This window comes from Ambystoma mexicanum, chromosome 4q (genome assembly GCF_040938575.1).
Source record: "Ambystoma mexicanum isolate Mex_15411 chromosome 4q, UKY_AmexF1_1, whole genome shotgun sequence".
NCBI lineage: Eukaryota > Metazoa > Chordata > Amphibia > Caudata > Ambystomatidae > Ambystoma > Ambystoma mexicanum.
The window spans coordinates 943,853,874-943,870,565 of record NC_090928.1 but is presented as its reverse complement, the minus strand read 5'-3'; the positions used below and the strand labels follow the sequence as shown (position 1 = coordinate 943,870,565).

Below are 16,692 nucleotides of genomic sequence, written 5' to 3'. Positions count from 1 at the left end.
ACACTCATCATCTTCATCATTACTGCCATTATCATCGCCGATCCAATTCATGGAGGTATTTTGTGCTCTGCAACATCTAGCACAGGGGTCTCCAACCTTTTCATTGGCGTGAGCTACTTTCAGTGGAGGGCTAACAGTGGAGAGCTACTTGCGAGCGATCAGGGGTGGGGGATGTTCATAAACATTGGAACTTGTACTTATTTTTTTTTGCTGTTAATTTCCCCTTTATAAATAGAGGGAATAATAGTGCTTCACGATTATGTTAATAAAGTTCAAAAACCTCTTTATTGCATTCTTTTTTATTAGAAGCCATCTTATAAAAAGACTTCTCAATGTGGGAAAATGATTGGGACATTCAGTGTGAAGGTTGACACTGCATGCCGTCCACCAGTGCTCTGTAGTCAGGTGTATAACTTGATACAGCTACTCGGATGGAGTCACTCAAATGCTCATCAGTCAGACGGGTTCGAAATTTCGATTTGAGGAAGTTCATATCTGAAAATGCAGATTCACAGAGATAGGTGGAACCAAACAGAGAAGTCACTTTTAATGCTGCTTTGCAAAGGTTACTGTAGTCCTTGTAATCAACAAGGCTCCAGAAATTGGTGTGAGATTGCCTGCTTTTCAACTGAATGTCCCCTTGCAGGCTGACAATCTCCATTTCCATAGCACAACTGTTCAGGTTAAACAGCTCACCCATTTGTTCTGCAAGTTCACAAACATCGACTTCCATGAATGGGTTTGCGATGAACATCACACACGGTTCAATCCTCTCGAAATCCCTGAACCGGTCACTGAACTCCTCCTTAAGCCTGCTCAGGAGACTGCTATATTTGTCAATGTTCAGGAGTTCAGGACTAGCTTTATTGTCTGTCAGCATTTGGGTAACAGAAGGGAAATGATGCATTTTCTTTTTCACCACTTGTTCACTGAACAGGTTAAGTTTGGACTTAAATGTCTTTACTGCGCTTATCATGTCAGCAATGGTTTTACCTTTGCCTTGCAGTTCACAGTTCAGGGTATTTAATTGTTCAGTAACATCTGCCAGAAATGCCAAATCAAGTAGCCAAGAAATGCTGCATAATTGGCCGATGTCTTCATTTCTTGACCTCATGAAGTCTTTGATTTCTGGCAAAAGTGAAAGAAAGCGACGTAGTATTTTCCCCCTGCTAAGCCATCGGATTTCTGTATGTAGCAATGGATCACCATGTGCCGCAGATAGTTCTTCCAGGAATATTTTGAACATTCTGTGCTGTTTGGCCTTTGCACGAATTGAATTAATAATTCGCACAACAGGGGCCATCACATGATCAAAATCCATCACTTTTGCACAAATTGCCTGCTGGTGGATGATGCAGTGGTAGTGCAATAATGGAGGGAAATCAGGGTCTGCTTTACAACACGCAACAAAACCAGAATGACGCCCGGTCATTGCTGGTGCACCATCAGTAGTTACTGCCACCAACTTGTTCAATGGAATCTTTGTTTTGACAAAATAATTCTTGACCTCATTGTAGATATCAACACCTCTGGTTGTGGATTTCAGAGGCAGCAAGGTCAAGAATTCCTCTTTGTTGGTGAAGTCTTCAAACACCATTCGAGCAAACAGTGCCAGCTAAGCAGTATCACTCGCATCAACTGATTCATCACACTGAATGGAAAAAAAACTGCATATCCTCAAATCTTTTTCTAACTGCCCCATCACATTGGCAGATAGTGCAGATAGCCTCCTTGCCATTGTGTTTGCCCCCAACTGCACATCTGAAATGGCAGACATAATTTCAGGGCAGTTTTTAAAATCTTTTAAAACTGACTCTGCCACCAGAGCCATTGCACCTTTCACCACTGCACCATCTGTAAAAGTACATTTGTGTTTTGCCAAATAATTAGCAACTTTGAAGGATGCCTCTGTTGCAGCATTTGCTTTCTTTGCTGGTTGAGTAAAAAATGACTGTTGCATCTGCAGGGCAGCTTTTAGTTCAGCTACTTTTTGGGTTCTCAGACGGCTTCCTTTAGGAAAATTCTTTTCATAATTTGTATGCATTGTCACAAAATGCCTCTCGACATTACTCTTTTTTCCCACTGCCACTTTGGCACTGCAGATTAAACACACACATTTCCCTTTTACACTTGCGAAAAATGATGCATGCAATTCCTCAGCAAATATTGCGCCAGCCAATACATGACTGCAAACATACAGGTTGACTCTTGCTCATCTCAGTGACCCCATGTATATTAAAGGAGTCAGTCTCCCATCTGGGAAGACAATTATATTTCGGTTATATTTCGGTTAAAACACTCTAAATTCTCACTCCAGTTTTCTCGATCTATAGATCCATACCATATTAATTCATTATGTGTGCAGGGGTGATAACTTGTGTCTGAGAGAGTTCATTCTTTCCTTCAGGAGTGAACATGCCTGTTGCCAATTGAATGTAGCCAGATCTACTATTGAGACATGGGGCCAGTGCCATGAACTCACATTGGTGGTGAAGAAGCAAACAACATACAGAACACAATGGTATAGTGTTGCAGTCCTGCTGAGAAATGACAATTTGTTCTCTTTAAATGTAAAGCAGAGTGGCTGCGAAGTACACGCACTGTGCCATTAAAAATAAAGAAGCTCTGGTGGGCGGAAGTGCTGCTTCCATGGCATCAGAGTATGCAATTCCCTATTGAAGTATAGAAGCCCTATTGAGAAGTGCCATTAAAAGTGAAACTGTCCAGGTTTCACTTTCAGTCATATGAGTTACTTTAAGAAACGCAGGGCTCTGGCGAGGAAGTCCCGAGTGGGGGCTTCCTCGCCAGAGCCCTGCCTTCTAAAAATAACTTGCATGACTGCAAAATAGCCCAGGGTCGAAACGGAGACAAGCAGCTATAATGCTGAATGTCTCCGTTTCGCTCTGGGTCAGTCATTTAAGTTACTTTAAGAAACGCAGGGCTCTGGCGAGGAAGTCCCGAGGGGGGCTTCCTCGCCAGAGCCCTGCCTTCTAAAAATAACTTGCATGACTGCAAAATAGCCCAGGGTCGAAACGGAGACAAGCAGCTATAATGCTGAATGTCTCCGTTTCGCTCTGGGTCAGTCATTTAAGTTACTTTAAGAAACGCAGGGCTCTGGCGAGGAAGTCCCGAGGGGGGCTTCCTCGCCAGAGCCCTGCCTTCTAAAAATAACTTGCATGACTGCAAAATAGCCCAGGGTCGAAACGGAGACAAGCAGCTATAATGCTGAATGTCTCCGTTTCGCTCTGGGTCAGTCATTTAAGTTACTTTAAGAAACGCAGGGCTCTGGCGAGGAAGTCCCGAGGGGGGCTTCCTCGCCAGAGCCCTGCCTTCTAAAAATAACTTGCATGACTGCAAAATAGCCCAGGGTCGAAACGGAGACAAGCAGCTATAATGCTGAATGTCTCCGTTTCGCTCTGGGTCAGTGGCAGTCATTTAAGTTACTTTAAGAAACGCAGGGCTCTGGCGAGGAAGTCCCGAGGGGGGCTTCCTCGCCAGAGCCCTGCCTTCTAAAAATAACTTGCATGACTGCAAAATAGCCCAGGGTCGAAACGGAGACAAGCAGCTATAATGCTGAATGTCTCCGTTTCGCTCTGGGTCAGTGGCAGTCATTTAAGTTACTTTAAGAAACGCAGGGCTCTGGCGAGGAAGTCCCGAGGGGGGCTTCCTCGCCAGAGCCCTGCCTTCTAAAAATAACTTGCATGACTGCAAAATAGCCCAGGGTCGAAACGGAGACAAGCAGCTATAATGCTGAATGTCTCCGTTTCGCTCTGGGTCAGTGGCAGTCATTTAAGTTACTTTAAGAAACGCAGGGCTCTGGCGAGGAAGTCCCGAGGGGGGCTTCCTCGCCAGAGCCCTGCCTTCTAAAAATAACTTGCATGACTGCAAAATAGCCCAGGGTCGAAACGGAGACAAGCAGCTATAATGCTGAATGTCTCCGTTTCGTTCTGGGTCAGTGGCAGTCATTTAAGTTACTTTAAGAAACGCAGGGCTCTGGCGAGGAAGTCCCGAGGGGGTCTTCCTCGCCAGAGCCCTGCCTTCTAAAAATAACTTGCATGACTGTAAAATAGCCCAGGGTGAGCGGAGACAGTAATCAGCTCCATTTCACCCTGGGCTCCTTTCTGCCAAGCTGCCCACCCCTCCTCTGACGGCATGTGGACACATGAGAGGAGGGGCCGCAGTTAGGTACACAGATACAAAGAAAAACACACACATTTCACCTCCCCCCACCCACCCGACCTCACCTCAAACTCAGCTTAGGCAGCCTCTGTTTACCTCTATCCACACTCCAAACGCCAGGGCAGCCACAACACGAAGAAAAAAAAAAAACGTGCGCCACGGTGCTTTTAAAAGAGAAAGCCCAGGATTTCCTACACAGCACAAAGGGAAACCATTCAGCCAATAGGAGCACAGCTTGCACAGCAAGGAACTTGCTCTGGCCAATTACAGGATGCATTCCATATGCTGTACAGATTTGCAGGCCTGTGATTGGTCAGAGCACTTCCTTGTATCTTTTTTTTTTTTTCTTTTCTGAAAGTCAAACGCGAGCGACTTCAAAGGCTCTGGCGAGCTACCAGTCGCTCGCGATCGACTGTTTGGAGACCCCTGATCTAGCATAATGGCCCTTGCCTTTGCATTTTCCGCATGTGATCTTCAGCGCTGGGCATTCAGGATTGTCCGCCCAATGATCCGTACCATCACATCTAAAGCATTTTCCAGTATTCCTCCTTCTTGGACTGCTCCTTTGTCTTCGTGGAGGAGGACTCCTCCTTCTCGCATGTATCTTGGGCACTCCTTTGCTTCTCCTATCCTCATTCCATGAAGGTTTTCGAGTTTTGTCCCACTTGTTCTTTCCACTGGTTACATCCATCACTTGGGCTATTGATTCATTAATCTTGTTAATGTTCATAGTGCAATTACTCTTTGGGGCATCATGTTTGACTTCAACAGACTGTATTCTGTTCTCTAGTTCTTGAACACATTTCTCAGTATGTTCAACTTCTTTGGCTATTCTTAAAACTGTATCGAGGGGTGGATCATCTTCAGCCCACAGCTTTTCTCTTACCTTGCTGCTTCTGCATTCTAGCATAAACTGATCGCGTAATCTCTCACCTAATTGAGCATTGAATTTGCAGGTCCTGGCCAATTTTCTCAAGATGGTTATGTATTGTTCAACATTTTCACCTTCTTCTTGAATTCTTTTCCCAAACTTGTAACGTTCAAGGATAGTGCTCAATTTTTTTTCATAATGTTTGCTCATCTTTTTCACTGAGCACTCATATTCATTCAAATCTGCACTATCTTCCGGCAATAGTTCAGGCATGTCTTCAAATTTTTCTTGCCCAGCTGGCCCTAGGCAGTGCAACAAAAGTGACTTCCTTTTTTCCACGCTGCAATTTTGGCCACACACCACCCCTGAGTAGTGTTCGAAGGCTTTAATCCACCTCTTCCATGGAATTGACGGGTTTCCCACCTCTGACAGGAAAAACATGGGGGGTGGAACACCACTGAATGTCATGGCAGACTATATGCGTAAGATTTAATGTTTATTAGACAATGCAGTTCAGCTGTGTTGTGGTTTTCCACTGCAGCAGCACAAATCCATGTGATAATAATTCTCACTTTTTATTATGCTGTGTGTCTTGAAACATTGAATAGACACTTTATGAGAGGTGCCCTCCTTCTGATTTGTTGTAAAATGTATGTGCTCAAACTATTTTTGCTGACTTCAAGCATGTATTTCCCCTCAGTGCTCCTCTATACCAAGCTCTCCATAATGTATTTTCAGACCTTCCCCTAGTGCTCTTCTATACCGTGTATTACGGTTATTTTTCTAGCATTTGGGATAGGCTGGCCTTTATGAGGCGGAGCTACAATCCGGAAAACATAATGCGGCGGAGACTTACTTGCTTTGGCCGCTGCAACGCTAAGGGAAGCGGAGCGGCCTCTGTAGAAACGAGTCGCTCCTCCGATACTGAGGATTAAACAATGTGGCCGCTGCAACGCTCTGAGAGGGGAAGCGGAGCGGCCTCTGGAGAAATTGATTGCAGCACAGCTATCCGGACACGCGGGTCCTCAGGAGGCGGTGGAGCCCGAATCCTCGTCGCCACTTGTAGTGTCACGGTGCATATGAAATGTAGACACGGTGGGAATTATGGGGTATATATATTTTTGTATTAGATAATTGTAAGTATCTATATCAGGCTCCACCGACTGGTAAATGCAGGCGTTGATGTTTGAATCCCGCATCTCCTCCGTCACCGGCGCCGTCAAATTCTATATGACGCGCTCTTATCTCGTGCGTGCCTGGTTCACCGCAATGTTGATAAAGCAAGTGAATGTACGATGCTACAACGACTTCTCTGATCCCAAAAGACCGGGCATTCCAGGACCAGATGTAACAGGCATTCGTTTGAGACTAACCTGCATACACGGCAACCTTGCATTTCCCTAGGTACTGGAAGTTTCGGCCCTAGAACTTCCATTGTCGGAAGAACATTAAGACAGAATCTCAAGTATAGGTCTCTGTGCTTTTTGGAGGGAACATTTTGGACTTAAGATCTTACCTTGTGCTTATTATTTTTAAATAGTTGTAGCCTGTTCAGATTCTCATAGCCAGTGTTTCTGTCCCACCGCTTTATTTTGTTTTTTAATATGTAAGCACTATCTGCGCTACCCACTCGCATCATGTTCAAATAGATCTTACCATTTTTATGAAATTTGTGCAGGAAGGATTTGTGCTCCAGGCCATTGTGCATATGTTCTTGCACATACGAGCTTAAAGAGTATTCCTCACCTTCCCCTATTTTGGTCAACAGAGACAATGATATTTTTATGGATTGCGCCTACCACGTGATCAGACCCAATTCCAGTCTAATTGCACTGATCAGGGTGGATTTTGGTAAATTCAGCACAGCTTTCCAAATTTTAATTTCTAATCGATCAAGGAAATCACTGTATGCGAACAATATTAACTCACAACCATATAATATTTTTGCAGTTAACTTTAATTTATATAGCTCAATTATTGCCAGTATAGAGTCTGCGAAAGCTTATTTTTTAAAACTTTCATCAAAGAAATAGATGAGTTAATTTTTGCCTCCATTTTCCCCTTTTTAATACTGAGATGTTACTTTGAGGAGATCTGGAAGCCCAGGTTGTTTATACTGGTTAGTTGCTTAATCAGGATTTGATTTACTTTGCATAAGTACCTGCTTCCTGTATGTTTTGTTGTGCAGGTCATTGCATAGGATATGAGGGGGTTGATTTTCAAATGATTAGGACCCCATCAAGAAAGCTTTAGAGACATGCCGGGGTATAATCCATTAACATCAGATCGTCATTATAGGCAATGATGTTCACCCACAGATCTTGCCATGTGGGGCATACACTCCCCAGGCCAGACTTTCTTTAGAAAAATCAGCTAGATATAGATTGAATTTGGGAAGTGCAGTCGGAAGTGTTGTAGTAAAGCTGCTTTGCTGCTCGTCTCCCCGTGTCTGGACATGTTGTTTTACAGTTATCTGCTTGGCCACTTGGAATACTTGTGTTGCTAATTGGCTACATTTTTTCTGGTGAACCCTGTGCCGGCGTGCTCCTCCCCTTATTGTTTCACTTCTTATATCCATGGAATGCACACGCATTTGGGATGTCCAATCAGAAGTGTTGGTGGAAAGCCGCTTTGCTGCCGCACGAGCAGTGGGTAGCGGTGTCATTCTCTGGGTCAGTGATTCTTTGTGAGTACCGCACACTTCCCTCTGTATCATATTGTCCACTCTGAAGTCGATGCAATCTCATTTATACTCTTTGAAATCAAACATGCCACTTCGAACCGTGGTTACTAGAGCCTCGGCTATATCAAAAGATTGTTCACCGAAGCTCGCACCTATGAATCGCTCGGCAATGAAAATAAAAAAGGTAGCAGAAACGGCCGTTGATCCCACACACAATTTTTAATATGCAGCAGGACAACCGCAAAATAAAAAAATCCAGGTAGCACCTGTAGTAACAAAAAAGAAATTGAAAAACGAAAAAGTAGCTAAATCCTCATCTAAATCGCAAGTCAAACAATTTATACAGAAAATTCAAGCCTAAAAAAAACTGAGTGAGATTGCCAGTGCAGCTGTGCTCACCAAGTATAAAAACATGACCAGTGGAAAAAAAGATAATAATCTGACTAGAGTGAGATCCCTCAGTAACTACCAACCTTTGGATGATTTGGTATCTACTATAGAAGAGAATCAGAGGATTAGTGGGGTCAACTCCTTAATTAGTGAGAAGAACTCTAATAAAAACACATGGTCCCAAGAAAAAAACACTGTCCAAGTTGTGGAGACAGTGCTGAGTGATACTCTATTGCCTCAAATTAGGGCAGAAATTCAAAAATCTATTGAAGACTTCCTGCTAGCAAAATCAAAACAACAAATCCCTGTTGAAGATTCTAATTTAGTAATCAAAAACATTTTTCATTTGTAAAAGCACGATAACTTACGAAGAACAACAAGCTTACAAGCGATCTGCAATATCGACAAGTGTGTTGATATACGTTCATTAGTACAAGATTTAGAAACAAGCCAGAGAACAAAAAATAATACAACTCATTGCCATCGATTGATCGTGAAGTGTCGTCCACCACCACATCCCACCTATGATCTGTGTCGAACTAGCATTCTAGATATTTTTGCCGAATTACACCAATTAGAAGACATCACCTCATCAGATATTGAACAGATGGAGTTCTTGAACAATGAGGATTTGTCAATAGTGAGACTTTGGATACGCTAGGGTGAGGTGAGAAACACTATTTGGCAAGCTAAAATTGAATTATTCAGATTGGGCTTTGTGGTGGCACAGGATCCCACGGAATTTAATCCACTTATCATTAAAGGTCAGCATAATGATACAGACATACGTCCACAATACAGAAGATTCAATAAAGAAATGCACTCGCCTTCTTTAAATCCCACAAATAAATGTAAGTCCTTGTCAGAGATTTGGAGCTTTGGAGCACCAGTGATAAAAAAATAACTAGTCGACACAAATACTGACAAAATAATAACTTTAGCAAGCTAGAATACATAAGGACATGATAATCTGTGTAATGAGAGTGCAGGTTCCATTGATTCATTCGATATATTAGCCCTAAAGAAACGTGGATAATTGAACAGCCAATCTGGGGAAATCATAACATCAATTTACTACCAGCTTCAGTGGGAAATAAAGGCCCCCAACCTCGAGCCTAATAATAGTTACCAAGAACAACATAGATCTCCATTTACAACCTTTGCCAGCACCCAATCAACATTTGCAAATGGTTAAAATCTATTATCCGGGTGGAGTAATTGCCTTAATCAACATTTATAGAAACCCTGCGGCTTTAACTGATATGATCTGAATTTGCAATGCCTACCCTGTGCTAAAAAGAAGAAGAATGCAGTGTATGATAGATGGACAGCCCTTATGGATGTCTGTCAGCTGTATATGCTGAATGGCTCTATTAAGGGTGATGTGCCTCCTGCTGCCACTTGGTCCCGAGGGGAAAGTAAATCCATCATAGATTACATATATGTTGTTTCATGTACTTACTCCAGAATTGCGAAAATTTAAGGTGATTAAGCAGAGCAATAGCAACCACAAGATGCTCACATTACAAGGCTGATTGCAAATGTATTCCTTACAAACCAAGCATATGTGTTACACCACATGCCTAAAAGTGAATAATGCAAGAACTTGTTTTACTTGGAATGCTAAATCGTTGAACCTTCTTAATGAAAACATCATAGAAGCTCAAGTTAAAAGTACAGATGACTCTAATATACTTGATGACATATACATGAATGCTCTGCAAATATTTAAAATGTATTCGATTTCAAACGCAGGAAATAACTACAAGAAAAAGCATGCATTTGATTTAGAAGTACAAGAACGAAAAAGGGATTTGGGGAAGCAGAAACGATTAGTGCTCTTGAGACCTGCTCATGAAAGAGCTGACCTTTTAAGATCCTTAAGATGTAAATACAACAATTGGCGACATGCTAAAAAAATCCAACTTTATCAAATTGATGGCGAATTGATGTTCAGAGCCATTTCCGGGAAAAACTGCGCAGATATGTTTTTAGAAAAATTTAGCAAATTCTATCACGCAACTCCCTGTTCAAATAAATGGAGTCACAAATGAACAATGGATTCAGTATTACACTCAGCTTTATGCACGTCCCATTGACCCTGTAAGTTGCCATTCTTTGGACATTATATCCACTTATCAGTTGAAGTTAGATGAGGAGGACGTCTTATATTATATAACCAAATCAAGTAATTTGCGAGCCCGTGGCCCAGATGGCCTGCATAATAGGATGTTTAAACAACATCCGCAGACGTTGCTGAGGGTTCTCTGTAATATATTTCATCATGTCCTTATTACTAGAAGAATCCTAAAATCATGGTAACAATCAATAATTGTTCCCATTTTCAAGAAGGGTGATCGGTCGTGTCCAGCTAATTACCGACCGATTGCCCTTCTCGATGCGCGTGGTAAGATATTTTCTAGATTCATCCTCAGAGACTTTAATTCGTGGGCAATTAAAAATCAACAGCAACATTCTTTTCAGACTGGTTTTGTGATAGGCCTGGGGACGTCAATCAACTTATTTTGCATTGCTGCTATTCAGCATCATCATTTCACCTCTGGGCAACCTCTCTACATGGCCTTTGTAGATTTTCAGTCTGCATTTGAATCGGTTTCGAGAGAGATCTTACTTGAGAAACTGAGGAGATCGGAGTGCTCTTTGGGCCTCATTGCACTGATTGGGGATCTTCATGCAAACACTAATATTCACGTAAGAACATCATTGCAGGGTGACATGACTCCTCTGTTTGGAATTTATATAGGGCTGAGGCAGGGATGTATACTTGTCTCAGCCCTCTTTAACTTTTTTATCTCAGACTGGAGTGATGGGTTCCAGGACATTGTCAGTGACGCCCCCACGATGAATGACCAACAAATTCCAGTTTTAGTCTATGGGGACAATCTTGTTCTTGAAGACACCCCAAGGTCTACAACGTCTTTTAGACGCATTGTCGACATATGCTGATCAAAATTTGTTGACAATCAATCTGAATAAAACAAAATGTTGATATATAATAACAACAGGCGAAATAAGGAACTCAAGAAATGGTTCTTACAGAGTACGATCTTGGAGAAGGAGGAAAAATGTTATTTCATGAATCTTGATACCCAATTAGCCATAGCCATTTCCCAATCGATTATCATCCAAGCACAATATGGAAAATATTCGCTTAACTCTGTGATAACATTCTATAGACAGAAGGTTACATCGATATTGTTGTATGGGGCGGAAACAAAGTCCATACTTACAGAAATGACGCTGCAGAAATTTGAAGGCAAATATTGGCGTTGCATGCTGTCTTTACCAAACTGTGTTCCAGTTGTTTGGATTTGATAGGAATTGGGCTTCATTTCTTTATATTTTAGCTATTTGTGGCAATTAATTGCCTTATTCAGAAAATGTCTGATGGCACCGGATTCAAACATGCTATTAAGTATTCTGTCTATATATATGTTTACGATGACTCATAAGTTTGTCCGAAAATGGAAGGACATAATTATCCAGACCCTAGCACAAGCTGAAATATCGATTCAGATCCTGATATAAAATCTGAATAGGGCAAAAACCAATTTGTTCCAATACGACTGCATTCGGGATGAGTGTCAAAAGTATATTGATTTTAAAAGTAACCCATTCCAGGATAAAAGATATAGTGTTGTTGAACCATATATGATCAAATCACCTGCAGTTTCGCATAGGCATGCTTTCCTCTGCATGAGATTTAATGTATGGCCTACAAGAGATATCCAAAATAGACGTGGGCAAATTTCTAATTGTGATAATGTTTGCCGATTTTGCCCTGATCCTGAAAACAAAGAAACTTTGCAACATTTATTGATCAATTGTATTAGGTTACATGAGATACGCACATTGCACTTTAAAAAACTGCTATGGAATTATCAAACAGTCACGTCTGATCAATTCTGGAAAATTGTATTCACGGCCAACTGGCTGCATAGCAAATTGCTGTTCTCAATTTTTTGTATGCATTGAAACTGATTTAACATAATTTTACGAGAAATTATTGGTTAGGAATAACTATTATATTGAATGTCTATTCTTATCTGTACATTAATGATCCATTTTAATTTAGAGATTTTATATGCCTTTTAACTTTGAAAATGTCAAGATTGTTTCGTATAGATGAAAAAAAACTTTAAACTTAAAATTCATAATTGTAACATTGATTTATCAGCTGATTCAATAAAAAAAAGATTTAATATTGTTGGGGCCACGACACACCCGTTTCTCACCCCTTTAGTGATCGGGATAGAGTTGGACAAGTCCCCCTGACTATTTAGCCGTATTCTTACTGAATTGTCCCTATATAACAATGGGATAATTCCTAGCAGGCCCTCTTTGATGCCCCACCGTCTTAGTTTTTCCCATAGAACTTGTGTATTGACATGATGAAATGCAGCGCTCAGATCCAGCACTGCCACAAATAACGTTTTACCAGGGGAGTTGCTAGGTCTGGAAAAGATCCGGGGCTAAGCTAATGTCCAGGCTGTCAGGACTCGAGGCTAGCTAGTCTTTTGGCTGTAGCTCCTGAGCTTCTATCCGGGGCTACAGCCAAAAGATCCGGGGCTATAGCCCCCTCAGCCCCCCCTAGCAACGCCTCTGTGTTTTACCACAATTGCTGCCTATGCCTGAGGTGCAGACAGAGAGAGCCACGACACTCATCAGGGTACCCCCGTCCTTCCTAAACCCAGTTTGAAGTGGACTAAGTATTCTCTCCTTCTCTGCCCAAATAGTCAAATCTTTCAACACCGGTTTGATGAATATCTTGGCTGCAGAGGCTATCAGTGCAATTGGCCTGTAGTTTGCCGGGCTTGCTATCTGTCGCCGCTCTTGATGATCAGAACAACTGTCACTGTTTGCCATGAACTAGGGCAATCCATACCATTGACAATACGCTTGAATAGCCTTAACCATAGGTCAAGATCTTCCTTATAAAATTGATTTGACACCAGATCCAGACCACTAGCTCTGGAATGGTTCAGCGTTTTAATTGCCATAGAGACGTCTGTCATGTCAAACGTATACTTCCATATCTCAGGCTTAATACTACTTTCCCGATTCCGTGAGGTGCTTGGATTACCAGAGTTAAATTGTTCATAATAGTAGTCGCACCACTCTGCATCTGATACGCAACACAGTTGCAAACTAGATTGCTGTTCCTTGGTGCAATTTAAGATCGTCCACATTGATCGGGTGTCTTTATCGACCAGACTTTTAAACAGGGTTTGATTTTTGGAGATATAAAGTTGAAGTCTATGCAACTTAAGCCATTTACTATAGTCTCTTTGCTTTAAAATATATTTTAATACATTTTTCTGGTTGGAACAACAAACTTTACAAAAGTCAAGTCAACAATCTCTGCTCTTGTACAATCTGATAACCGACAGCAATCCCCCTCCACCCCCTCCGTAACAGAGGTCTTCATTCCTCTCATTTCTCCCTCCCCCTGCCCACCTACGTGATTCCTCACCCCTGTAGTGTAGAACAGATTGCGCTATTTAACCCCTTTTGCCCGGGGCCAAATAAAGTCAGGGCCGGAAATGTAAGATCTACTATAGTCTCTTTTAAGTATTTTTATCCTTTCACTGAGGACTTACCCTTTTCGAGCAATAGCCTTAATACATTTCAATTTCTGCCTCAACTCCTTTTTCCTATCATTTATAGTTTGATCAAAGACATTTGCACGATTCAGAGGAAACAGGATCTGCGGAGACGCCCATGGTTCCAACCCTGCAAAGCCCAATTTGGCTAAAATGGTAGCAAATTCTGCTGGGAGTGTAACTTCATTTTTCTGATCTTCAGGCAGTGAGGCCCACCAGATGTTAAGTTTAAAATTGGCTGTGTGGACCTTCCCTATTTTCCAGACATAATTTTTCCTGCTAGTTATTATCAGGTTGGGCAGGCCCCCGGTGTTGGCTGCCACTGGCGCCCCTGCACTAATAGTAAGGTAGAGCATAGCATGATCACTCAGTGGCGTCATTTCCACCTTAAAAGCATGTATGTTACTCAGATCCACGTTTCTCAGAAACATATAGTCAATTGTAAACTCAGCACCATGATTCTGCCATGGGGGTCTTTGCCCATGTCTCCCCAAAAACTAGGTTAGATTAAGTAAAACCCCATCTAGAAAAGAACTGCAACCACAGTCTGCCATATGCCCCTCTCTTCCCTGTGCTATCTATGTGATTAATCGTAATACAAGTTTCTTCATCCCCAAACCCTGCTCCTTCCTAAGAGACTATGCACTCACAGTTAAAGTCCCCACCTATTATAATGGGAGATTGGGGGTAGATGACATTCCATTTTATCAGTGCATTTTCCAGCTCATTTAGTACTTCCTAAATAGGGGAAGATATTGAATTGAAATAAATGTTCATCTGTGAAGGCGAAGGGTCAATGCTCTCAGATACTACAGCTGCCTATAAAGCAGCAGATTTACACGGCCAATTCTTTACAGAGCAATTTTGACAGTTTTTTACTGCCGTTAGCAAACCTCCCAATGGACAGCCCTTTGATAGCAGATTTGTGATTAATAATACAGCCGTCAATCACAGGGTTCTCAGACCATCAAATTCCTTGAAAAATGATGATGTTGTAACATCGCAACTTGTTCACTTGGGCTTCATGCAAGGAGGAGGTAAATCCTTGTGTGTTCCAGCACAGTAAATTCAGTCTAGAAACCAGGTCGCGAGGTTGGTATTGGGGACACAGTACATGGCAGCCATCTCCACCCTGCATCCGGTTTTGATCGATTAGTGGGCCAACAGCGATCATAATCGTAGTGGCTTGTCACAGTTAAGTTTTGCTCCGGTTGTGTGTAATACTTCAGGCCTATATCAGAGTAGTAAAATTCATATCCCTGGAGTAATATGTTCTCTTGGTGCATGTATACGAGATCTTCAATCAGTTTTGAGGTGAAATGAACAGTACACTTGCCTAGGCGAGAGCAGTCACTCAGATGCACAAACTTCAAGCCTTGTGTTGAGATTGATCAAAGGTGCGAAATTGTGGCAACAAAGACAGTATTTTCACCCGATTCAACGGGATGTTTCGCTCCTCCTCAAAAATGTATTCAAAAGCCAGAGGCTTCATAGGGCTAGGCGTGATTTGATTCACCTGTGCGTGCCCCAACGGAGTATGGGTCATTTGGTTTTCTAAAGAGCCCCAACCACTAGTTTGTGACCGAGCAGTCTGTTTTGGCTGAGACTCACTGTCTGCCCCCTTTCCCCTAGTGCTATTCAGTGTTGGATGAACCCGACGCGGCACCTTGGCTGAAGTCCCTTTGGTTGTTACATCCTTCATAGGGGGGCTTTCTCCTCTCCTTATCTTGGATTTCTTCCTCTCGACCACTTGCCATTCGCATGTCCTTTTGACCTTATTTTTGCTAATGTAACTGTTTGGGTTACGCAGATTATTGTTCTCACCAGGCCCACAAGGCATGGTTTTGTTTGCCACTGGCACTCCGTCTCTGCTCGCTTTGGTCTCCAAGGCCCTCAGATTGTTTGAAATGAGGAACACAGTTCTTTGAAATGTTTGTGAACCTTTTTTTCTCTGCCGGTGGGGCATTTGTTTGTTTTTTGGATTTTTCCTTCCTCCCGGAGAATCCCCCGCAGAGTGTGTTGATGCCTCCGCTGTAGACCGGTGGGAAGCAGTCTCGCAGGGGCTTGGGTCAGTATTAGACTCCACCGTGGATGTTGTAGGCTCAACCTTCTCTGGATCAAATAAGGCACTTGAGCCATAGGTCGATACCTCCCGCAGGTTTGCCACATGCAGTTCGGCCTTGCTCCATTCTAATAGTAAGGTCTGCATTTCTTTCATTGAGATTGAGTTGGCCCTGGCTTTGTGCACTACTCTGTCGTACAGCCTTATGAAGGACTGTTGCACAATATTCAGCACCACCAGAGGACAGGAGTTCGAATCATTGTTCTCTCTATCAGCCGATAGATCACCAGGTAGGGGCAGTGAGGACTGGTCCGCCTCTTCTTCTTCCTCAGAGCCACCCTCTGCATCTGAAGTACTCGTGCCCAGCGAGCAAATCTGGGTTTGGAATTCAAACAGCTGTGGTGAGAAGCTTAGTCACTACGTCGGTTGATCTGAAAAAGTTAGTTCACTCTCCAAGCCGATCCCCCCTCAGGCGGAGAGATGCTTAGTCTGTGCTCTATTTCCCCTTCCACGAGTCCCGAAATATCACAGACTGTGATTTCAGCCGTGAGGGTCGATGCAGGTTCTGCCCCCGTTTCCCCAACCCGAGAGTTGGTCTGGATGATTTCACTAAATGACTTTGTTCGCTGTAGGGGAAAAAACCTGAGATTTTAGTTATGTCAGGGGTTTTAACAAACTCCTAGGGTTACGACAATCCAGCTTTCGCCCAAGGCATGGAACAGAGACCGCTCTACTTGACCTCAACAACCAGATGGACGATGCGAGAGACCAAGGTAAAACAATCCTACTCCTATTTCTTGACCTCTCTGCGGCATTTGACCTCATAGACCATAATGTCCTATGCCACCACCTCACCTCCACAGTCAAATTCTCCCCTGACGTC

General features: G+C 42.7%; 1 protein-coding gene across 1 annotated transcript; it reads right to left on the bottom strand.

Moving 5' to 3' along the window:
- Nucleotides 1–355: 355 nt before the first annotated feature.
- Nucleotides 356–1,597, bottom strand: LOC138467309 (general transcription factor II-I repeat domain-containing protein 2B-like). The gene has a single exon (XM_069607295.1). The coding sequence runs from the start codon at nucleotides 1,595–1,597 to the stop codon at nucleotides 356–358; it is 1,242 nt and encodes a 413-aa protein (XP_069463396.1).
- Nucleotides 1,598–16,692: the final 15,095 nt, after the last annotated feature.

Bases quoted from the DNA above. Each gene is read 5' to 3' on its own strand.
- LOC138467309 (XM_069607295.1), bottom strand. From the start codon at position 1,597: ATGGTGTTTGAAGACTTCACCAACAAAGAGGAATTCTTGACCTTGCTG.